Source organism: Poecile atricapillus, chromosome 3 (assembly GCF_030490865.1).
Source record: "Poecile atricapillus isolate bPoeAtr1 chromosome 3, bPoeAtr1.hap1, whole genome shotgun sequence".
NCBI classification, from domain to species: Eukaryota; Metazoa; Chordata; class Aves; order Passeriformes; family Paridae; genus Poecile; species Poecile atricapillus.
The window spans coordinates 20,552,172-20,577,509 of record NC_081251.1 but is presented as its reverse complement, the minus strand read 5'-3'; the positions used below and the strand labels follow the sequence as shown (position 1 = coordinate 20,577,509).

Genomic DNA, 25,338 nt, shown 5'->3' with positions numbered 1-25,338 from the left:
AATTGGCACTAAAAATAACATTCATTTTCCCGTACAAGATCCCAAACCAAAATTAAACTCCTCTGCTTTGACTGCATGGTACACCATGCAAGATTCATCCAGTATCAAGGAAAAGAGCTTAAACTGGCAGAAAAATCAGGAGGGCATATGTCCTGTTTCATCTGAAAAAAGAAACCAACCCAAAGCCAAAAAAACAAAGCCAGCAGAACTACAGAATTACCATGAGCAACATCCAGACAGCCAACTTGAACAGAAGAGCCAGCTGCCATACTTGGGTCATGATGAGCACATTATATGGATTCCTAAAGCTGAGTGGATATTCTTTGACTCTCTTTTCCTCAGTATGCTGTACATATTTTTTTCTCTTTTTTTCCCTCTGTTCTAAAAGTTTGTTCTAATAATATTCAGGGACCTGACTTTAAAAAATCTCTGGCATTCAAAAATTCCAGCGTATTCTCATAGACAAACTTTATTTTGAATACTGTGGAACTTCATATCCCTTGGACTTGCAGACACCTAAGAATCAGCCTCCCATTTTTCATTGTATTATAGGATGCTGTCTCACAATGCTTCCATCTGGAATTGTCTTAAGGAACTGAAATAGTAAAGATAAAATCAAGGAAGGTTAGATTTTCCATGATGGAGTTGCCAGCAGTGTGTTCATGCTGATGGTTAGTCTGGACAGGAGGAAGTCAGCTATCGCTCTTAGCCTATGTTAAGCTCCGTATCTCTTTGTGTTTCCAGCTGCTCTGATGATGAATACAAAGTAACTTCCTAATATAATAGAACTCAATAAAAGTTAGGTTATTGGGAATCTTTCTGTCAATATTTTTTTTCTATTTTTTCATTGTTTTCTTTTTTTCTTTGAAGGTAGAAACTAGCTACACTGACTTTTCATTATCACAATTCAGTAAGCTGTATGTATAAACTGAGTCCTCTTACTGAATTTAAAGTTTCTTTTTACATATTTCTACCTCTGTTCTTTTAAAGAAACATGCAGTTTGAATGGAGAAAACATTTAAATCTTTTAGACAAGATAAGATAGGCTGCTCAAAAATTACTTTTTCTTTTAGTGCTGACATACTTTCTGAGGCTGCTCATTCCTACTTCCATATCATACTTTCAGTCAGGGTAGTGTGACTGTGCATCTGCATGGTAAACTGCATCCAGAAATGATTCTGTGCAAAGAAAAAAATAAAATTTACTGCAAACAGTTCCTGAGGAAGGGGTTATTAAGGCTGAAAGAAATGCCTATGAAATTATGACTGTGACTGGAAAATATATTCAGGCATTCCATCTGAAAGACACTGCTCAGTCTGAAAGAGCACCAAGTGCAGACTAAACAGGTTAGAGTCACTTGCTCCCAGATAATTGGATTATGTGATTAATTAAGCAACTTGAGGGCAGAGATAGGTCTTTGAAGGGAGAGAGGTGACAAACCAATATGGAACAGAAGAATCATCAGCTCTTGTGGAATTAGAGCAAGCTGTAGCTATAGTTGTGGCTAGAGTTAGTGTGGTTCAAAAGCTATTCCTATCATTGTTGCTTGAGTACTTACTCAGCATACTGAGATTTCTTGCATAGTGTATATTCCCTGAATTTTTTAGAATTACTTCGCTTTGACATAACAAATCTTTTCTGTCAGTGGGAAAAACTATTAGAACCATCTGTTCTATCTATTGAAATTTTGTTAGGCCTCCCTACTGGCTTGAAATGTAGAGGATCATTCAAAAATTGGGTCTCGTTTGGGGTTTTTTATAAAAAAGTGGATTTTGTTAGTTAGTAAATATCATCTAATGGGCAGACCTATGGTAAGAAACATCTTCCTGTGTACCAATATTTTCTGTAGAAGAGACTGATTCTTCTCAGGTGTTGCAAGCATCTAGTCAGAACTCATCATCTCGATTTCCTTTGTGGTTAATGGAAAGGGAGAGAGAGATGAAATCCATCAGGTTACATTTCCATCCCTGCTGGTTTAGGCTGAGATAAACTGCTTTCTGAAGAAGGAAGTGTCTCTTGGGTTATCAGAGGGAGCATAGGTCTATGTATGCACTAAGTATTTTCAGGCAGCTAAAGCTGTGGGAGGCGAATCCCACTGAATATGTCATTTGTTAAGGTCATTGTGTGGGCTGTGACATAAACTTTATGGTGTATGTTTCTTGTATAACTTTCATTTATATTTCAGCATGGCTGTTGTAATCAGGTAGCCTTACTGGTTATATGAACAAGCAGTTCTCTTGGCTCCTCTGCATGCCACACACATGGGAAATCTATAGCAAACTGTACGATTAGTGAAAAAAAATATTAACTTGTGAAACAGCTCAGATTAATTGCATGTCACCTTGTTTTTCACATGAAGAGGCAGAAATTAAGCGTATTTTGTTACTCTTTCAAGTCAAATCTTATAAATATTTTTGGAGTTTCTTTCTCTGCTAACTTTTGTGAGCGTCCTCCTTTTGCCTACCAAAATCTTACTGTTCTGCAATTATGCTAAGAAACACAGTATTACAAGCCTGAACAGTACAATAGGTTTTTATAATAGCTTTGGAATATTTTTCCTGTTATTTTCCATCTCTTATGTATGCAAACAAGGTGTTAGCTGTTATGATCAGTGATACCAACTGAGCAAATGTTTTCCTTGAGGTCTCCATGCTGATGCACAGGTATGGCTTTTGTTTTTCCTGGGCTGATAACAGGTCACTTTACCCCTACCATCAAGCTGTTTGAATCAATCCCTTTTGTGTGCATTGCTTTGCATTTGTAAGCATCTAAGGGTATTCATTCCTGATGTTGAATCACTGGTAGCTCCCACACATGGAACAGTAGATACTGCAGATACTAGAATGCATGGCAAAGAATGACCAAAACTGCTAAAGGGCTGCCACTCTAGCTCCTCGAGAGAACTAGGCAGGGTCTTGTGCCTGTTTCCTGTGTTGGAGGAATGTCAGCATAGTTCTGGTTGCATTTCAGTCAGGCATTTATCTTAATACCTGCACATGAGAAGACTATATTCATTCTGCCTTTTGACAACTTCACTGTGGTCTCTTCAGACCTTCTGCTGTCCTGAGTTACTTAGGATAAGGAAACCTTTGGATTTGATTCAAAATGGTGCTTGTCTTAAACCCCATCCTGGCTTCTGCCCTGTTTTTTTTCAAGTGATTTCAAACCAAAGAAGGGTGCTTGGATGCACACCATGTTGTAGTTCCACTGAGATTTGGGGGTTTTGGATGCTTAAAGAGCAATTTAGGGTGCTTTGCTGAGAACATAGATTAAAGTAGTGTTATAAACAGTGCTGTTCAGGTTCACAGAAAGCTGAGAAATTTTGCAAAACAATGTATATATATTTGCAGTGAAATTCACATATTTTTACACAAACACTTCCATGAAAATCCAAATTAGATCTCAAAATGAAACACTGATGTTTTGTTTATAGCATCTTTCACCATTCATATTTGCCTTCAGTTCTGATATTTTATTCCTTCAGCATGACACAGACATTATTTTTCCCACATTCCATATGTCCAAATCACATATAAAGATATTTAGTTCAAATACCATGGGTGCGAAACATTCCACACTGTGGGTCCAGGGTGGCGTTTGGCATGTCTTTAATGTGCTATGGTGTTTAATTACAATACAGCAAATTTATTTTTATGCAGCCTTCTTCATTGAAAGTATGGAAAATTGCTTTGCAGTGAGTCATCTGACAACTAAAGAACTAAAAGTCTGTAGTGATATTTAAAGAGAAAGTGGCTCAGAGCTGCCAGAGTTCAAGACAGAAAAAGAAACAGAAATTAAAGAGAGAGCCTCCAACCATGGAAAAAATAGCAACAAAGACTGGTTAGGGGGAGGAGTGATGAGAAAGCCAAACATGCTGAGACTGTCTGAGACAGTTCAGGAGATTTTGCATATCATTCTGAAACAAGCATTAGGCGTCAGATGTTTCTCCTGTATCACACCAGCCTTAGCCAAGCAAGGTAGCTTTGACCCTAAGAGAATGGTGCAAATCTAGATAAAGAAGAGTACTAGGCTCAGGGCACTGTAGGGAATCTAGAAGCGTGCCAGGTAGGGGTTGAGGGGAGGATAAATGTCTGTCGTGGTTTTAAAACAGTAACTAAAAAAATCACTTATTTCCTGATGTGAGGTATGGATTAGAGCAAGAGCAAAACAGGCTTAAAACTTAAAAAGGAATAAAGAAAGTTTATTAACAAACTACAAGAATAAGAACACCAGAATAAACTTCCAGAAAACCCTTTTTATCCCCTACTACCCACCATTCCTTTGTTCACATGACAACATAGAGACAAAAACTTTGGAACTTTGGTGTTTAAAACAGTCCCAATTCCTGCTAGAGTCTTTTCATCAGCCTTTGTAGAGAAACAGAAGTCTTCTTCTGCTAATCTATGGAGTTTTCTACAAGAAAGCTATTTCTGTTATAGCTTTCTATTTTTCTGATGTCAGTTACCCGGAAATCTTGTTATCAGTTCACTCCTCCCATTTCACATCACTCTGAGGTGTGTTATGGGCCATGAGTCTAGGAATGTCATTTTAAGGATGAGTTATTCAAAGGCAAAAGTTCTCTTCATCTGTCTCTGTGAGCTCTACTGGAAAACAGTTTTCTCATTGCTCCCCAAGGCTTCAAATTTTCGCTTCACTCTGTCCCAGCACTTCACTGTATCACAATTACTCTACTTTTTACTCAAAATCCACACTTTGAACACTCCATTCCTCCCAATATACTCTGTCATGAATTAAAGGAGTTTTTTTCAAGACCTTATTGTCCATCTCCATGTCTTTAACACAAAAATATTTCAGCTTATAAAGCATCTCCTTATTCTCTACCTTTTCTGAAGCTTAATTCTTTACTGTCTCTGATAGTTTATAAAGTCTCTTTACATGTTGATTACTCTCTTTTTCTTTCTCTGGATAAAAGGATTAATCTGCAAGTCTCATCTGGGTAATGAAAAGGTTAAAATCTTGCCCAGGCTTTGTAGACGATTCTGTGATCTCTGCCGGAGCAGCAGCCGGAGTTGTCTGCAATGGAAGATTCTTCATGGCTGCTCTGGAGAGTGTGGTCACTGTCTCAGCCCGCCGCAGGTCAAGAGCTTTTTTTTCCTTTCTTTACTCGGCAGTCTCTGGTGAATTCAGTCACAGCAAAACCTGCAGCCGAGCCAGGGACCGGCCTGGCCCGGCCAGAGCCCGGGGCAAGCCCCGCAGGCCCCATCTCCCGGCCGGGAGCCGCTGGGCCCAGCCCAGCCCCTGCCGGGGCCACATGGCCGGGCAGGCAACGGGAGGCCAGAGCTCTGTTACCTTTCACAGCCAGGAAACAAAGAGAACAAGAGTGCTCTGACTTTACATCTTAAGGAGGTGTTTACAAGTTGACTTCACTTTTTAATGGTTAAAACTGCTGTCAATTCTTAGAAATGACTGATAATTGGTCAGGAGAAAAGACTCCCATCAGTCACCAGCAGCTTCACTTCCTTAGCTCTCAAAACTGTCTTAAAGGTAAAGTCACCTTATGACAATGTCTTAACTTTCTAGAGCAAAACATTGGAATGTGGTGTTTTCACCTTGTCTGAATGCCAGCACCCACCAAAGCCATTCTATTACTGTCCTCCTCAGCTGGACAGAAGATAGGAAATTTTACTAAGGGCTCACAAGATAAGGGCAGGGAGAGATCACTCACTGATTTCTGTCATGGTCAAAACAGACTCAACTTGGGGAAACTAGTTGAAATTATTACCAATCAAAACCAGAGCAGGATAGTGAAAAGTAAAATCAAATCTTAAGAGCACCTTTCTGTTCTTCCCCCCCCACCCCGCAAACCTCATATTCCCAGGCTTAATTTTATTTCCAGTCCTCTACTTCCTCCCCACCAGCAGTGCAGGGAGATGGGGAGTGAGGGTTACAGGCTCTTCATCTCCTCAGGGAAAGGAGTCCTTCCCCTTCTCCAGCATGGAGTCCATCCCATGGGAGACAGTCCTCCAGCATGAGTCCTTCCCACAGACTGCAGCTCTTCAGAAACTGCTCCAGTGTTAGTCCTTTCCCATAGCATGCAGTCCTTCAGGAACAGTTTCCTTCAGTGTGGGTCCTCTGTGGGGTCACAAGTCCTGCCAGCAAACTGGGCTCCAGTTTGGGCTCGTGTTTCCACAGGGCCATAGATCCTGCCAGGAGCCTGCTCCAGAGTGGCCTTCCTATGAGGTCCCAGCCTCCCTCAGGCTTGCGCTTTGCTCAAGTGGAGGGTTCTCCACAAGAGGATCTCTGCGCCACCATGAACCTCCATGGGCTGCAGGGACAGAGCTGCTTCACCATGGTCTTCCCACAGACTGCAGGGGAATCTGCTTTGGCATGTGGAGCACTGCCTTCTCCAATGACCTTGGTGTTTTATCCCCTTCTTAAGTGTATGTTATACATACATACATGCATGGTGTTACTACCATCACTGATGACTCAACCTTGGCCAGCAACAGGTCCATCTTGGAGCTGTCTGACACTGGATCTGCTAGACATAGGGGAAGCTTCCGGTAACTTTCCAGCTTTTCACTGAAGTCATCCCTGTAGCCCCTGTCACCAAAATCTTTTCCTGCAAACTCAATACGTAGAAGAAAACTGGCATTCTTCAATCCATGATGTTTAAATGTGTGAGGATTTTGTTAGACCATGAATGAGGGAATTACAGTTAGTAGACAGCAATTATTTTTGACATGAATATGGACTTCAGCAGCAGAACACTTCGAGGAAAGATGGGGTTTGGCTTCTGGCTAAATCTTCCTTGGCTAGTGGTAGAGGGGCTAATCCTCCGAAGTGAGTGTGTGGGAGGAGCAATCAGTTCAGGGTCAGAGATAAAACCTGGGCTTTTTGTACAGGGATAAGATCTGAGTAGAGAAGTGCAAAAGCTGTCTTGAAGAGCAAAAGGGACTTATTTCCTTTGATATCTGAGACTTCTGAAGAATTAGGTAGTAAGGAAATTATAATGTAGCAAGGGAACAACAGAACCACACAGGCTGTTAAAGAGATTAGAGCTTACCAAGGTCACTGTTGCCTTGCACAAAATCCTATAAAGTTGATGTCCAAAATTGAGCTAGCAGTAAGATACCCCAAAGGAGAACAATGTTTAAGGAGGATAAAAGAGATGACTCAGAAACAGATGTCTGGTGTTTTTAAAGGACAGCACTGTCAAGAATGGATATCATCAATATAAACACTATCATCTTTCATTGTAAATTATGTATATTCTTTTTGTGTTCTTGGTCAAATCTATCAACTAGTGGTGTGGGACTCTTTGGGGAGTTCTCTCATGTCATGTTGCCCAGTCTGCCCATACTGGTTTTTGCTCTGGGGATTCTTTTGACCTCGCTCTCTATAGAACCATATTATCTGCCTTAAGAAAGTCAATGAGATGTAATGTATGTAGCATGAAGGAGAATACAGTCTTTATTAAAAGCAGAAGGGAAAAAAACTTGTCTTTTTAATGCCTTCAAAAAAGTTGACTTTGACATTGTAGTACTGAAAAACACTGTAAGCATAAAAGTAAGGCTAGAGCCACTCAGGTATCCCAGAATTTGAAGTGTGTCATATTTCATTGTAGGCAGTTCTAAAATGCTTGTTACAAATCTTATTTACAGCTCTCATGTCTCTTTTGAATCCACAGAAGAGGAATTTCAAGGGCAAACCAAGAGAAAGCGAATTCGAAAGAAGAAACAAAAGAGCAGTTTACAAATCTCTTGTAATTTACATGGAGAACAAACAGATTTGGGAATGCAACAGACTGTTGTTCAAGATAATTTACAGCTGCAGCAAACAGACGGTCCCAAAATAAGCAAAAACAAAAAGAGGAAAATGAAAAAGAAGCGACAGAAAGAAAAAAAGAGAGCAGCTGGCTTAGTAACAAAAACTACCAGTGTGGATTTTACATATCAGCCTGACAAAAACAACAAAGAAGAAGCAGCAGGCTTAAAAGACATAGGTGAAAAGGCAGATAGCATTCTGGACTTCCTGCAGGCAACACAACAAATCTATTTTGCTGACAGTATGTACCACTCTTTCTCCTTTCTTTTTGTGAGTATTACCACGCAGGGGAAAATGGATATGCATTTATTACTGCGGTAAAATGGGACAAATCTGCTAAAGAAGTGTCTCTATGAAGAGAGACATGTGAGAAGAAGTAAGGCATGTGAGTACCTAGTATTTGTCCCACTTTCTGGTGTGTACATAAATATGTAAAAATTCACATCAATAGAAAAAAACTGTGGTCCTGTGTCTTTAAAAATATACATGATGTTCCTTGCTCTTCTCTTAAACATTCCAGTGCACTTGAGACAAGTGGTTAAAATTTTTTTCCCTCTGCAAGCAAATATCCAGAAGGATTGCTTGCTTTCAGAGAACTTCAAATAAGGGTAATTGCTATCTTAAACTACTTTCATGCTTAATATCTCTGCACCAAACTACTTTTCAGAATGTTCTGCTTCCTAGGAGAAGATTTATTTGTGTTCTATAAGGAAATCTAGACAGACAGCATGTAAAGGAACAGGGAAGATACTATTGGCTCTGGGAAAGTATATTGGCATAAAATACTTGTGAACAAGATGAATGGCAACTGCTGCTCAATGCACATTCCCTAGTACTTTTTAAAGAATTGCATGGATATATCTCTAATAGCCTATCCAATGTTCACTGGTCACTGTGGAGCCGAATAGAGAATATTAAATAGCTTAACTACCTGTATTAGTCCATCTTAACGCAGAGCTGTCAGCTTCTAGGACCATAAAATCCATGTTTTGGTTATAGAATTACTGTAAAAAGCTTGTTAAGATGACATCAGGGATTTCATGTTAACTTTTTCAAGATTTGCACACAGAATTTTCTTTACTTAATGTTAAATGTTCTTGCTGCATCAGGTCTCATCCTAAGCATAGCATTTGGAATCTATCCTACTTTTTGGCTAAGGTATTTCCATCACCAAAATTAAGAATTTTACTACTTTGCCATATGGCTAAGTACATGCAAGCAAAGCTACTTGTATTTGCTGTAGTGGAACTCCACAGTGACTGAACAAGACTGCAAATTTTTCAAGATCTGCTGCTAATATATGACCCAGAACAGAAACCTGATGAATTGTCCACAGCTATGTTGCTTGTTGATTTTTAAGAAAGATTGTTGTTGAATTTCCAGCTTTCCTGCAAGTCAAGTTCAGGTTTTGGCAGTTTTTGACAGACAGGCTCTAGTTTCAAACCAACATATTGGAATGTTGAGCCAGTGAGGACTTTGGAATCCACAGAGAGGAATTCTTAGGTGAAAGGAATTTCATCTGTAGATGAGATTTGACATCTATAAATCAGAGTGTGACTGATTTTCTTATTAGGCAAGTCACTTATATATAGATCTGACATTATGCTGTTTGCCTTTTCTAGTTGAATGACTTTAACGCTCTCTGGTTTTTTTAGGTAAAATTGGAAGCCATTGCTTTTAGCTGCATTTTCAAATGCCCACATTGGTTTATACTTGTAGTGCATACATTAAAAATCTGAATGGGGAAAATTCTGTACTTCTCAGGTGTCTTCCTGGTAAAAAACAGAATTAAAGGGAGTCTGGTTAAAGGGACAGACAGTACATTGTTACTGGAATGGAAGAATGAATTTATGATTTAGTACTGTATAAACAATTGTGTTTGGTGTGGCTTAGCTGGAGTTCATTTGTGCACAGCAGCCCTCACAGTGCTTTGGAAAGGCCTTGATAACACACCAGAGTTTTGGCTACTGCTGGGCAATGCTGGCACCTTATCAGCGCCATCTCTCCAACATTCCCCTCCATCAAGGGGCTGGGAATGGACGAGATCCTGGGAGAGGGCACAGCCAGGCCAGCTGACCCAAATTAGCCAAAGAGATATTCCATACCAGATGATGTCAGCTCAAATATAAAAGCTAAGGGAGGGAGGAAGAACAGGGGGCACTTGTTCTTTTACAGTCCTTGCCTTGAGAGCAGCCACTGCATGGCTGAAGCCGTGCTTCCCGGGAAGTGGCTGAACATCGCTCACTAGTGGAAAATAGAGAATTAACCTTTTTTCCCTCTTTAATTATGTGTGTGCAACTATCTGCTAGTTTTGGTTGGAATTTTTGTGCTTTGGGGTTTTTTTAGCAAACTGCATTATTTCAACCTATGAGTTGCTTTTGATCTCATTTTCTCTGCCCTGTCCCACTGGAGAGTGACAGAGCATCTTGGTGGGCACCTGGCATCCAGCTGAGGTCAACCCATTACAAAAGTGTAATGTCTTGCATGCTGTAATACTTGCTTTTTAAATAAAAACATAAAGGTGCAGTACCAAAGTAATTGTTTGCCTCCAGAAGTGCTTTGCAGTAGTTCCACAGAATTGTTCGCTTTTCCACGTGTGTGTGCAGTTTATAGTATCTAATGTGTAGGAAGCAAAAGCACAGTGCTTTGGCCACAGTACAGTTTCTTCTTCTCACCTTTTTTCTCTGCTGACTTTGAAAATTTTATTCTTCTTGCATTTCTATCATTAGAATCCTATTGTCCTTTTTACTTACTGATTTTTGTAGTATTTGCTTTACCATTGTTTTAATATTAAAAAAAAATGTTTAACAAGCTACTCTTTAATACCTGATATTGGGTTGTCATTTATACTGAAAAGGAAGATGCTGTCTTAGGAAAAAAAAATTAGAATTAGGAAAATTCTCTGAGTTCACTGAATATTTTTAACATAGTTTTCTAACTCTTTTTGCAGAGAAATCAGAATGCAGAGATGCTGCTGTAAATTCAGCAACTGCCCAAGAGCTCTTACAATGTCTTGAATTTCGCACCATCTCTTCCTCAGATGTGACTCATCTGCATCGGCTGAAATCCCTTGTATTGCTACAGGATATTGAGAGATTGAAGGATGCTTTGAAACAATTCCAGGAACAGTCTATGATGTCTCCTGGTAGGTGCTATTCACTCATGTTCATACACTGATATTTTTGTGTGAATTAAAATTCACACCACTTTAGGTTTTGTTTTTTTAATTAGGAAGCTGTAAATAATGATGTAATAGTAAATATGTGCTTATACAAGATATACAAACATAATTCCCACCAAAAATAAGTAAGATCCTTATTTCTCATTTGTTAACAATCAATATAGAAGCTTTTCTCACTTTGAAGCAACTAGAGAATGCAAGATGATTTGGGGATTTAAACCAATATTTTTAAAATCTGAAGTGTTTTAAGATTTAATTATATTTAAAGCATATTTTTAATACATTACCATGGTAGACTTTTTAAATTTCAGGATTTCAGGCCTCCAGTTAAGGGTTCATTTTACCTGCATAAGAATCAATAAAACCCATTATTTTATTTCTTCCTGGTCACCACATGGCTTCTTTAATGCGCAGACTTTGCAAGCTAAATTTTGATTTACATTTTTGGTTTTGTTTAAGTTTCTAAAACATACTGTTGATAATGTAAAAATTAAAAGTTACTCTTTATAACAAATGATATTCTGAAGTAATTCATAAAAAGAAAAATTAATGTGTTACTAAATTTTTTCATGCCTGAGGCACAGGCTCCTTCTGTTTTCTATTATAACCCTTATAATTTTTGTAGAATCTCTTCTTGCACAGTTAATAGTTCTTCATGTGAATGTAGTAGTATCAGCATGTAGTCCACATGAGGTATAATGATTCATTTTCCATGTAGTCTTCATTTAAACACTCATTGCTACTAGTCATTAGAACTTGTGTTGCAGCATCAGACAAAAATCTACAAGATATGCTGAATTTTCTTGCCTCTCAAAGAATTTAATCAGAGTTGAGAGCACTTGGCTACAGCATGAGAGAATCTCAACCATTTTAGATTGTACTTTAAGCCTTTTGAAGAGTAACTGCAGAAATGGTAGCAGTGTGGTAACAGTGTATTTAAGATCATTGCCTTCCAAAGATTATCAACAGCATTCAAAGAAGAGACATCTGCTTGTAACTTCATTAAATAATTTACAGCATGATAGTGGCTAAAGATCCTCATCAAGCCTGGAGTCTACTGAATGCTGTGTGTTGGACAAAGAGAGAATTCCTGCCTGTGGAGTTCAGATCTGATACATTTTGAAAAGGATGCTCTTAGAGAAGTACTTATGTATTCCTTTAAGGGTATGACAACCCCTGAGGTTCTGAAGGATGTGAAGTATCCACATATACATGAAATGAAATCCTTCTGTGCATTTCAAGCCTACAATCTCTGATCTTAATTTTAATCACATTGTCTCATTGGATGTAATACACGTGTGCAAACCAAGTAGAACTCAGCAGGAATCATGAAAATGGTATTGTCCTTTATTGAATGAACTAATTCAGCTTTTCTTGATTAAATCCAAATGAAATGGACGTGACAACATTCAGGATAGTCTTTACAGGCCTTATCTAACTTTTATACAATACAATACAGTTGGAGTTCTGCTGGGTTTTGCAGCCTCGAGACAAGTTGCTCTGTTTACTTTTGTACAGCAGAAATGTCAAAACGAAGAAAGAAAAACAGAAGCAAATTAAAACCCCTAATTTTCCAATGGATGTGTTCATCACTTGAAAAAGCAGAAGACAATTTTCTGCATAATTTTTAAAATTCAATAATGTTGCTCTTGGTACAGCCTGGAATTGTTTACTCTTCCAGTTGATTTTTTTTTCCCTGGTAACTGCTGTCACTCTATGCTCAATTCTCATCTCATTCCAAGTTCACAGTGGTGTAACCATAGTAGTTTATTTGATATTCATGAGGTACAAGAGCATAAGAAAGAGGAAAAATACATTCTTATAAATTATTAAAGGATAATTAAGCACCTGCTAGTCATTAATTTTCCTCAGCAGACTTTAAAAAATACATTTTATTTGTAATTTTGGAAATTCAGTGAATGCAAATACAATGCTCTGAAATTTTACTTTGAATTAGACCTTTAATTATACTCCTTTTTTTCCCCTACATTTGGCTCAAAATCAAGTCATCTTGTCCAGTGAAGGATTTTTAAATTTTAGTTTTCACTCCCAATGAGCAGGTGATAAAAGTTAAGTTATTACAAAGAACTTTGTAATATAATACCTTTCTATAATAACAACTTGAATTTGTAAATACAACCTTTGTTATATTAACAAAATCAAGTTCTTATTATAGAAAGACAAGTTAGGGCAGTTTATGAAGGTAAAAATGTACAGTACATAATAGTAATCTAATTTTTTTATGACTTTGTCTTATTATCTTGTCTTTTCTCTCCTTGTCTTTTGATGGGGGTGCAAAACACTAGAAGGAAAAGTCATTCCATATTAACATGGTAAAAAACACCCTTGATTTTAGGAAGGTTTATTATTTTTACAAAATAAACATTTTATTCCCTGTAGTTCAAGAAACAGTATGTTAAGCCTGTTTTCCCTTTTTCCCATGGTTATGATTCTACTTAAGATGCCATTATCAAGAAAGTAAAGATGGGTGCTATATTTTGTTCAGTTGTATCTTTAATTCCAGGAAGGGAAGCATAAGAAAAAAATGAGAAGAGATGCATCTCTTCATATAAATGCACATTCTCACTAGTAAAAGTTAACAAATTTTCCATACCATTCTGTCTTTTATTTCCTCATATATGGATGTTTTGGTTTCATCCAACTTTCCATTGGGGTTACCAAGTCCCACTTGGCAAGCTTATGCCTGCTGATGGTAAATGTGCTTTAGAATAAAGCCATGGGCTGCTCCAGTTTTGCAGTTTGTGAATTCAAAACTGCTGGTTCAATACCGTGATTTGGTATTTCCTTTGCATCTCCTAGCCTGTTACTCAAATTGAAAGTCACAATGCATCCAAAAGAAAAAAGAATCAAGAAATAAATTTCTCTTTTATCTTAAGCTCTTAGATCCCAATATTTGCAGTAATATAGAAGACAGTCCTAACAAGGGTGATGGTAGGGTCTGATAAATTTTGCTGGAAAAAGAACTACTAAGGAGATTCAGACACAAAAATTATCAATAGTTTATATTATCTTTTAACTCTTCATTTAAATGAGAAAAAATACTTAAGAAATACATAAGAAAATCTCTATGGCTCAGAGGCCCTGGTTGTTCTGTTTAGCTGTCGCCCTCCATCTACTTGCGTTGTACTTTGTGCTTCAGATACTCTGTCAAGTTGCCTTTGACCTTGTACGCGAATGATCAGACAAAGTTGAGGTTGGTCAAGAGTGTTCCTGTGAGCGTGGTTATTTAGAGTGTCATTGTTCTCAGTCTGTAAAAGAGAACAAAATGTCCTATTACTAGTTCCATTTATTTGGTAGTCTTTAACAAAAAAGTACTTACCTCTGCCTCAAATCTTCTGTAAGTGCAGGGAAGAGAATGTTCAGAAGTCACATAGACATGGATTTGTCTTGGTGGGGGCTTTGCTGTTCTCTGTTAGAAAGTCTGTGGCCATTAGCAAAAGGAAGCCAGAGACGTTCATGATTCTCCACAGTGCAGTGGGCAAAGGGGAGGAGCTGAGACTGGAAATAATGCTCCCTTTGCTGGATGGAAACTAGCTTTGGAAATGGGAGCTACTTAATTCCCATTTCACATCAATTATTAAAGCATAGGTGATCGCCTAATTAAAAAAGTCATTATCTCCTAATTTATGAACTCATTTATGAACTTCTGCTCATCAACTTCATTCTATTATCTATTAACATTTTCTCTTTGTTGGTTAGTTTCAAATCTCAAACATAGTCTTCCCTCGTTGCCTAGGAAATTATCACTCGTGGCAGAGCTAGAAGCTTCTTTTAACTGCCTTTTTTTGAGAATTGTCATTTATATAAGTCTTCATTGCAGGAGGAGGTACATTTTGCAGACCAGAATTAATACAATACTGTGTGCCAACAATGCAGAGGCTGGATATACAGAGGCCTTAAAATGATGAAATTTACACTTCTTGTTTTTTGGGGTTTTTTTTAATGAATGAGCATTCAAAGAAAAGGAAATTTGAAAACAGTATTAGCATAATGTTATAGAATCATCTTAAATGTGATTGTTTTGTGATGATAAGTACTGCAGAAAATCCTATCATTTAAAATCAATAAAGTCACATAATCTCTGAATTAAGACGGAAGTCGTAGCATTTTGAGGCTTTAATGCAGCTATCTGTACAATAGGACTCATGCTCAACTGGGGTTTCTAGGTACTACTGTAAGTTAAATAATGATGTGTGAAATTACTCTTCAGACAGAAAGAAGCTTTGTCCATATGATCACGTCATTTCAATCTCATTTTTTCTGAATTATTGAATCATAACAAATAGGAAATTTCAAAGTGTATGAGCAAAATTGTGTCTCATACAAAAGACTGACCTCCTAAAATAAAATGCACCTGCTTGTATAGGAATTCATAGGCATTAGTCTTCAAGCTCCAGTATTTGCATTGGTTTTACTGAAATGTTAATATTGAATGGAAACAGATGTTCACACAAGTCCTTTTCTTAGTATTCAGAAATGTCATGGAGATGTTTCAGGAGGAATGTGGTTTTTTTGTTTCAGATCATGCCAAGGTAGCCACATCTCTATTTCACTACTGGATTACAGATATCCTTCCCGTGAAGAACAGGAAATAAAGCCTTACCCCTGTGTCCACATGCGAATGATTAAAATTTCATATACAAACTCTTAACCGAGTAGAAACTCTTCAGGAAGAGCAGTGTCAATACACATTCTACACCTTCAGCTAAATGAGTTACTTTCCTGTGTTACAGACTCCAGAAGACAATAAAGGTATAACTACAATGTGACTTTTGTGATGGGATGGTCAAGAGTATGGCCTGAGTCTTCAGCTGAATTAATATGTACATTTCACTTTAGGATAAGGGACTTTACTGGAATGGTTTCTATCTGGTATTTTATTTAAGAAATATAGTATTATCTTTTTTGGTTTTATTATTCCTTTCTGGAAGTTGTATTTCTTGACTTTTTTTTGTATATCTGCTTGCCTGGAAAATAGAACTGTATTTTTTTATATTTAAACCTAAGCAACAATATGTCTGAGGAATGTATTTTTGCTGAATAAACTGCTAAATTGTGGACATAGATATGTTTCTAAATGTGGGTCATGTAGGTCCTGTTTGGAGTTGTGCAGAAGCTTGGATGGCATTTTCAGAACTACTTCATGGCTCAGCTTCATGCTTCATGGGTTTCACTAAGCTCAGAGTTATGCCACTGTGTTCTCTCTCCTGGTTTCTGTGTAATCTGTCTACTGCTGTGTAATAATTCTACAATTGAATTTATCCAAGTGTAGATACTACAGTAAGTAATATCCATGGTTGTAAAATGTTTAGAAATAATGAAGAAAAAAGTTCTTTGTGACAGGCTCTTCTCTCAATCTATCATTCATCTGACAGGTGATACAGAGCAAACCATGTCTTATATCTAGGTGTGTTAGCTTTGTCATCAGTGAAACAGGGGCAACGTATTTAACTTCTCCAACTTGTGCTTGGAGATACACTACTGATGAGACTATACAAACGTCACATGGGTTTTTTTGCTTTCTTTTTTTTCTGTTTCATTATATTGCCTGATATATCCTGTTGTGAGGCATTGGTTTAGTGATGATCCAAATTTAATAAGATAAATTTAATAAGAATAAAATCATACCACTTTCTCATTAATTGAGGAAGTTAAAAGGGGTTTGGTAATACACCAAATGATTACAGGTACAGAAAAACCATTCTTATAGCTAAGGGAGATAAGGCAGCTCTGAAGAACTTGAGTTTGGTTCGTATCTAGTAGGAAAGGTGTATAAACCGGACTTTGCAGAGGAGAAACTAGTAGTGTGTTCCCTGTTTTAATGTTTCTGAAATGCTAATGCATAAGCATTGAACTGTAGCTGTGACTTTTCGCTGCAGTCCTGTGTGCCTCAGTCCCACATCTGGAGAAAGAAGAAAACATCACTTAAATTCTCAGCTGACTCATGGGAAATTAATCACTTCATCCTCACTTTAAGGTTTGAATGTCACACAGTAAATGAGGCCTAGGAACTGCAAAAAAGGGTACACAGCAACTCATGAGGTAAACATCATCTGTCCTAAACACTGAATATGAAAAATACAAATGGTGTCATGTAATCAAACTTGAAACACAAGTATGAAAGAGATCAAATTAAGACTGCAAAAATAACTGTGGTGTCTGCATTTCCTGATACTTGAGTGACTGTGCTGAGGGAAGTTATAGGGCTGCTGCTTTGAGTAGATGCCAGGACCTGGCAATTCCTGCCCCTTGTTCTCTGGATTCCAGGTTAGTGTACCTGGAGATCTGGATGTCAGTGTAGGTGACTCCAGTTTCCGTATTTCCATGTTCAGACAGTAGCAATGCTTAATAAGCACATACCTCAGGGACTCACACACAACACACAGCTGACTACAGAGCCTTTTGATCCCTTGAACAGCGGACAGCCAATCTTCTTATCCCTGCCTGGATCCTGGGCCTCTTGTCTGCTCTATGGCTCTCCTGCACACCAGCTAGTCCAGCCTGGAACACTACCACATGTTCACACTCATCCCACAGGCACTCATGTCACAGCCTTGGTTATTGCTTTAATTTCTCTTACTTAATATTTCTCTTTCAGTCCTTGGTCATTTCTCATAATCACAGATTGGTTTGAATTGGAAAGGACATAAAGATAATCAAGTTCCAGCCCCTCTGTCATGGTCAGGGACACTTTCCACAAGACCAGATTGCTCAATATTAAAGTGATTTTTTAAAATTCTACTGGATTTTGAATAGCTGCATATAGATGAGAAGATTTTGATATCTTTGTCAAACAGAAATATTTTGACAAAATCACAAAATAGGTAAGATTGGAAAGGATCCCCACAGTGGGATCATCTGGTCAGCCTCACTGCTAAAGCAGGGTAAAATTTTGTACTATTCCAGTAAGTACAATTCACAGGTCAAAAATGTACTTTGCTTGAACCAGGTAATAATGGATAAAAGATTACTTTTGGTCTCTTTTTTGTTCCTTCTGCTTTTACCACTGTAAGAGCCTTATATTCTGTGCAGAAATCAGCTGGCCCCAGCTAAGCAAACCCAGGAGCAGTTCCTGAGTGTAGCCAGTTAGTCAGTGATATCTGATGTCTTTGCAAATGACCTGTGATAGGAGCTGAATCTTACACTCACCAAACTTGCCAGTGTTGCACTAACAGGGATTATGAAGAGGATAAAGTATGCAACAGAGTTTAGAAAACTGGACCAAATTCAAGCAGATAAATTGTTGATTGTCGTAGATAAATGCAATTGCATAAGAGTATGTTTGTTTCTGAAACAAATGTGCCAGACAGCGGTGTGCTGAAGCGCAACACGCATGAAAGCACTTAAAAACAATGCACAAAAGAACACAGCAGAAAGATCTAGTTTAAAAGCAAAAGAAATGGACATTACTCATAAATTGAATTAGGCAGTGTACTAAAAATGGCAAGGATTCCATATTTGACATTCTATTTGCAGTCAAAAAGATGTCATACATCACAGCTTTAATATCTGGTCACTTCTGCACTGCTTCTCTAAAAGAAATGGTGCACAATCTCCTTACACCTTTTCAGGTTTATTTGAGCATTGGATCACAATGTGGCTGAGATACCAAAACTAAAATATTAATATCCACCAGTGAACACTGTTTTTCATTTCACTATACATGGCTCCTTCAACATAGCAATGAAACATTTATCCTTTTAAATTCTCACGCTAAACTTAAAAATGGCAAAGGAGATCACCTTGAATTCAGTTTACTGAATGTGCTGCATCATGTGAAATTACTGAAACATGGAAGAGTTTTATAAGTGGATTTTGCATCAGAATACTTCTGGCTAAACTGTACATGCACTATTATTAACATATTTCAAGGTTTAAAACTTACATGGACTCCAAGAGTAGGAAGAATTTAAGGATCAACTGGAAAGTAACCTGCATGTGTGTTCATGGATTATCTTTCATGTTTACATTATTGAACAGCGCGCAATAAGTAAGGAGCAGCAGCCCAGTGGGAGAGAAATGTGCTCTGAGAGGCAGTGGTCCCTTACCAGCATGTACAAGTAAGACCAAGAGGCTGAAGTCATTTGAGACATCTGTAGTAGTGGTTAAGCTGGTCACTGCACTTGTATGCAAGGGTATGAGTTCAAAGCCATTATCTCTATATATAGGTATGTGTTTTATTCTTAAAATTGCCTGTAAGACCTTAATTTTTCTCCTTTGTGGATATGTAATAAGGGAATCAATCTCTAATGTTACAGATTTTTACTGCTTTGTAATTGGTGCAGTATTTTAGGTAGTGCTTTACAATCATGTAGAGTTATTAATTCCTTAATGTGTTTTCTATGACAGCTGGCTTTTCTCTCCTGCACCAGTGTAGGGAGTTACTACTCAATAGGCTGAATGTCTGAAATGACATCTTGGGGAAAAACAAACTTTAAAAAAAAAAAAAAGCAAGGAAGGAAAAAAGTGCTGAATGGCAGAAGATTTTTAAGCTGTCTTTCACCAAAGAAAACTTATTTCACCTAGTAATACCATGTATATTATAAAATCAGTCCACAGACAGAGTGGAAAGAGGTGTGTGTTATGCATGTGCAGTATGCTACACACTGGGCATAATAACAGACAGTAGTAGTACAAAAGATGGCAATCTGCAGGATTGGGAAAATTTATTTTATTTGATATTTAGGGAAACCTCAGATTATAGCTATGCAGGTTTTGTAGTTAATTCCTTCAGCCCTGGATTGCTCCTAAGGAGGGCTGTATTGCACGTGTTAATGCAGCTAATTAAACTTCACCCTTTACTGCTTTATCCTTTGCACTTCATCAGAGTAAATTTTGTTTGTTGTTTTAAACTGTTAGATGTATGCAGGCCTAAGGGGAGGAAGGGACATATGTATTTTAGAATAGCAGAAATTTAGATGCTGTATTTGTTTACTATCTAAGAACCTAGGAAAAAGCTTATATATACTATGATTATTTGAAACTGTGTATGCACCATAGTGAAGGTCAAATATATAGCCTTAATAAGGCTATTCTCGAAGTTGAGTGCTTAACTTTGTATAATTAATAGTCTGTAGTAGTGATTTTAATGAGCTCCATACTCTGGTAAAGTGCATAAGCAAGCTGTAGTTCTCTTTTATGTTATTACTGCAAGGCTACGTCCTGTTTTAGGATATATAATGGACAAAAAAGAAGTGTAATCTAAGATTGAAGAGGAATACACAAAAACAGAAAGAGCTTTTCTTTTGCATCAACTCTAGGCTGCTATAGGTTGCATCAAATAGGGGCTGCTTTTCTTTACTTTCAAGATCTTTGCCAGTCCTCTCCATCCCTCATTCAGTGCACAGAGGATTCCTCCATCCCTGTCAGCCTCTGGTATTAACTTACATCACCCATTTGCCATACTTCAAGATTTACACATTTGTTCTTTTTCCACACAGTGCTTTCCATAACTCTACAGTACAATCTTTTCATTGTCTTCCTTTCCTTCTTGAAAGCTTTCTTTTGCTGTGATCCTGCTTAAAACCTTGGCCAAAACCCCAAGCCTGGTCAGTATAGTGCTAGGACAGCTGCCTGTTGTGCTGACTGATGTATCCTTACTGTCTGTGTACTCCCACATCAGTTTCCCACTGTTTTCTCTGCTGATTTCTCCTTTTCTAAGTGATTAGCAATTTGTTGCAGGGTTTGCCCTGCTGCACAGACCAGCACAGCCAGTTCTATCACATCTGAGATGACAGTGTGCTCAGGAAATGTGATAGACCTCTCTACAACGGAGAACATGCTTGAACCTGTGGGCAAGGCTGCTGATGGATTAAAGTGGCTTATTAATTTTCCATTGCACACGTGATCAGTCTGGTAAAACAGGGACCTGGTTCTCCACAGCAGGCACTTTGGAGGCAATATTCTTCTGCAGCTTGCTAGGGAGAGCTTGGAGGCATGCAGTTGTTTCTCCTGACTTCAGATGTTGACAGTGTAGCTTTTACCATCTGAGCTGCCTATCCTAAAAAACTTCCCAATCACTGGGATTAAGTAGCCTGATATAACTGACTGCTGCTAGATATCTGGTTTAGAATTGGAACTGTGGTACCAATGGGAGAACTTAGTGCTTTATGCTGACTGATATGAAAGCATAAATAGGTAAGTCATGGAAACATCTGCATTGCAGGCATCTGGATCTTGTTAAAAAAACAGAAAAAAGGAATGAAAAAAACATCATTTAGTGTATCTGAGAAAAGGACAGGAACGTGCATGGCCAAAACATCATTTACTCCTGACACTGGTCTGGCAGTGGTGAGCTCTTTCAGCTTGGACAGACTGTGGCCCTCTCTCCTTGATGCTTTCATGTCTTCTTGTGGGAAGCTACTGCCTGGAAGTGGTAAAAGGGGAAAGGAGAAAAGTAAGGAGCTGTTTTACAGCTCTGCCTGGAGTTCACCCAACACAAACTAGGAGATGCTTCTCCTGTTCTTCTTGTTCCCTTTGTGCATGTGATCATGCACAAAGCAGCCTCCACCATTTCTCAGGTAGACTCTTAAGTTTGCTGTGTGATTCATTCCTCCTCCCAGTGACAATAATCAAGTGGAAGTGACTATAAATGATCAAAGAAAGAGTAATCATTTTTAAGAATATCAAACTGATCAGCCATTACCTGGATTCTACAGAAGGAATCAATACCAAATATGTTTTTTTGAGAATCACAGGTGTAATCACTGAACTCTGTAGACATAATGATAGCTGTTTGATCTCTGTCTGGCATGTGGGAGCTTAAAATGAAGGTCATGTTCAAATCTGATTGGAATTCAGGGAAAGCTGCTTGGCTTATTACCATGACTATAGTGCTGGATTCTATTTACATTAGTAAACAGTTTAAAATACTTGACATGTTATTCAATTAAATCTGTGATTGCAGACTGACAGACCAAAGTTCATAGATTTTTCCAACCACATTAAACTAAGTACATGGCACAGTGTTTCATTTAGCCTGTCCGCTTAACCCTTTCACCTTAATTCAATTATCCAGAATAAAATTAATGTGTAAAATATTAAATAACTCTAAATTTCTAAATTAGAAGGCATTGCAAGAATATATTCATCTTGATTGGCTTCTGACATGCATTTATTACTGTAGGATTTACAATTTGCTATGGATCACGTTGTTATCCAGATGGCAAAAGTCACTCAGAAACTTTTTTCTCTATACTCATTCAGTAAATTTTAAGATTCATGGAAGATAAGACTGAAAGGACATGAGATTATCTTCTCTGACCCCCATCTAGATCCCTGGTCATAAATTTTCCCTTTACTTCATGGCAAAGACCAGTCTGACTAAAGCACAATTTTTGATTTTTGCTAAAGCAAGTCTTGTACAGAGACAGGCAGCTTGATTTAAGGACATCAAGGAATTAAGATTTAGCCGTTTCTTTAGTAATTTCTTCCAGTATTCAATCACTTTCATGCGTAGAATCATGTGCCTTATTTTAAATTTGAATTTGTCTAGATTTAACTTTCAGCCATTAGTTCCTGGTACGCTTTTCTTCACTGTATTAAGTAGTCCCTCGCTAGCCACTATTTTCTTTGAAAGTTTTTGAACACTGTAATCAAGCTACAAGGCAACCTTCTTTTTGATACCTTGAGTATTATCTCTTTAAACTGTTTGATTTAAGGCATTCTCTATAGCTTCCAACTTGGTTTTGTGGCTCTCTCATACATTCTCTTCATTTTTCCTACCATTTAGGAAAAAAGCCTGCTGGAACTGAGCATAGAAACTTAGCATTCATTTAAAATCTCAGAAAACACAATTTTTGTACTCACTGTTTCATTGGTTTTGGATCAACTGCCTGACACAGGATTGTATAGGAAGTCTATGTTAAATTATTTATAACACTAGAAAAGTACAATTGATATTTATTGCTATCCCGGATTTAGTCCTTGATTCCATACTTCATGTTTGTAAACGTTTGTCTTTCTCTTTGGTTATATTGACTTCAATTTTTTTTTTTTTTACTATGTCTAGATTAGTAAATGATGCATTATTTTGAGTGCCTGTACTGCTTTCATTAGTATTTACTATCTTCTGATCTTGGTGACATCTGCAAATTTTAGCAGCAATGATTACATTTCCTTCCATATCATCAGTAAAAATGCTAAATATGTTAATTTCTAGTATTAATCTTTATGGGATTCAGAGAGAAATGACATTATTCAGTCATGATTCCCTATTTTTACCTTCTGTTTGAAAACAGAAAACTGAAATAATCTAGTAGATTTCTAAAATTTTTAACAGGTATTTATTATATGCACTTCTTGTTTTGATCAGAAAGTCATGAGGCACTAGGTGTAATAGTTGTCAACAAGTATTTCTTCAGTTTTCTACAAAAACAAGTTTTAATGTTTTTCAGATAAGGATAAGAATCCAAGCTAAAGACACTGTACAAAAAAATCCTCAAAAATTGTGTTATAAAATATGTTTAGGGGAAAGCAGAACAATTGAAAAGTATTCAAAGTAAATAGCCGCTCAGTTTTTTCTTAGGTGTTTTCAATTTGTTGCTCTGTGGGAAATGATTTGCATTAGTTAAGAATGATTGCTGTGTAAGATTTCATTATTTTTAAACAACAAGAGAAAATTGATATTTTTTTCCTTTTCCTTCAAGGTGTGATCCGAAGTTTTACTTAGAAAGGTGTCTATTGTTTGTATTATCTGTTGTGTTGCCTTTCTCCCGGCTGGTAATTGAAGAAAGATCCCTGCAACAAGTTCATTGATTGCTGATGAGTAAAACAGATTTGAGATGTAGAAGTTTGCGAATTTGCATTCACATATGGGATATGTAAATTTTCAGTTCCTTACAGAAGCAGTTCTCTGAGCAGATTTCTAGGTTGCAGCACAGGTGTGTTTACTGTCAGCATCAGTGTTGGCTATCTAAACCTAAGATAAGATCAATGTAAGGATTCATCAGCAATATTAATTGAACTGTGGCTGTATAAAACCTTGCAGACAAACAGCATCAAGCCTCCAGCTCCCCGGATCTGGCTCACTGCTAATATAGAACACCTTGCAGGATTCCAAAAGGTTCCTTAACTCTCCCCTACACTGGAAGTCTTAGGGGAAGAAAAAGCAGCATTTCTGTCAAAATGTCCTGGTATAATTCTTTCTTCCAGTCTGATTCCTTTATGTAAAAGCAAAAAACATCAAGGTTCAATATCAAGCCAAAACCAGTTCAGATGTCCTTTTCAGGCTACCTGAGGAACAAAGACTTTGCTGACTGTTGTGTTTCTAAAAGTCCCCTCTCCATCTACTTTTTCCATGTTTTGCAAGGCCTTGCAAAGTGAAATATGACCTCAAACAACCCTGCAGGTACCGCAGGGTGAGAATTTGAACATGGGCAGATCCTGGGAAAGCAGCTGGCAACAGTGGCTTAGTGCAGGGGTGTGAACAGGAGGGAATGAGACACCAGTGTAGCTTTGCCCTTTTAGGCTGTGATGGTGACCCACAGACCCATTCTGCTTGACAGCATTCTCATGGGTAACCTGAGGCTTTTATTTTCAAATGAGAGCAGTGGAAAACTTGGGAGGTAAAAGTCACAAAGATGAGATGATATTGAGCAAGTATTTCCAAGAGGATTGTTAGACTTTTGAGAAACAACTATGGTCCTCTCTGTCAACCTTGGTGCAGCTCCAGTTGTGCATGGCTGATCACAGGAATCACTGGTGACCTGAAATCTTAGTTGCTTTGTACAGCAGTCTCTTGAATGGTATTTAGCTTGAAGCTGACCAAAGAAAAAAGTCTAAAATTATACAAAAACCATACAACTATATTTTAGAAATCCAAACTAGGCCAGACTTTGCCACTTTTTTTTTTTTTTTTCTTGCTGGGCCCATAAGTTGTCATTCTTTGTGAACATCCAGGTGTCGTGGTTTAACCACATTGAGCACCTAGTCACCACACAGCCACTCACTCTGCCTGATAGCAGAACAGGGGAAAGAATCAAAAGAGCAGAAGTGACAGTTTAACAGTTTAATAGGTAAAGCAAAAGCCAGAGGGAAAACAAAACAAGAAATAAATATATCATTAACACAGGCAGGCAGGTGTTCAGCCATCCCCAGGGAAACAGGGCTCCCTCATGTGTAATACTGATAAACACCATCACTCCAAATGTCCCCTCCTTCTTCCCCCTGCTTTACATATTGACCATGACCCCATATGCCCTGCACCAGTTGGGGTCAATGCTCTGTGCACATACACCCACCTCATTTGGTGGGATGAGGTAAGGAACAGAAAAGGCCTTGAGTGTTGGAGCAATGTTCAGCAACAGTGAAAATATCCTTGTATTACTCCAGTGGGTTGACCCCAGCTG

The 25,338-nt window shown here is 37.9% G+C and overlaps 1 protein-coding gene across 3 annotated transcripts in view; it reads left to right on the top strand.

Moving 5' to 3' along the window:
* The window catches only part of ERICH1 (glutamate rich 1), a 69,328-nt gene extending 53,258 nt beyond the window's left edge, over window positions 1-16,070 (top strand). For 2 of the 3 annotated variants that reach the window (XM_058836663.1, XM_058836662.1), the window contains 3 exons: window positions 7,652-8,029; window positions 10,739-10,933; window positions 15,512-16,070. In XM_058836663.1, coding sequence (XP_058692646.1) covers window positions 7,652-8,029; window positions 10,739-10,933; window positions 15,512-15,585 — 647 coding nt within the window. In that variant the 3' untranslated portion in view covers window positions 15,586-16,070. Of the gene's footprint in view, window positions 1-7,651; window positions 8,174-10,738; window positions 10,934-15,511 lie in introns of those variants that run through there. The other variant, XR_009277394.1, reaches the window with a different exon arrangement.
* Window positions 16,071-25,338: the final 9,268 nt, after the last annotated feature.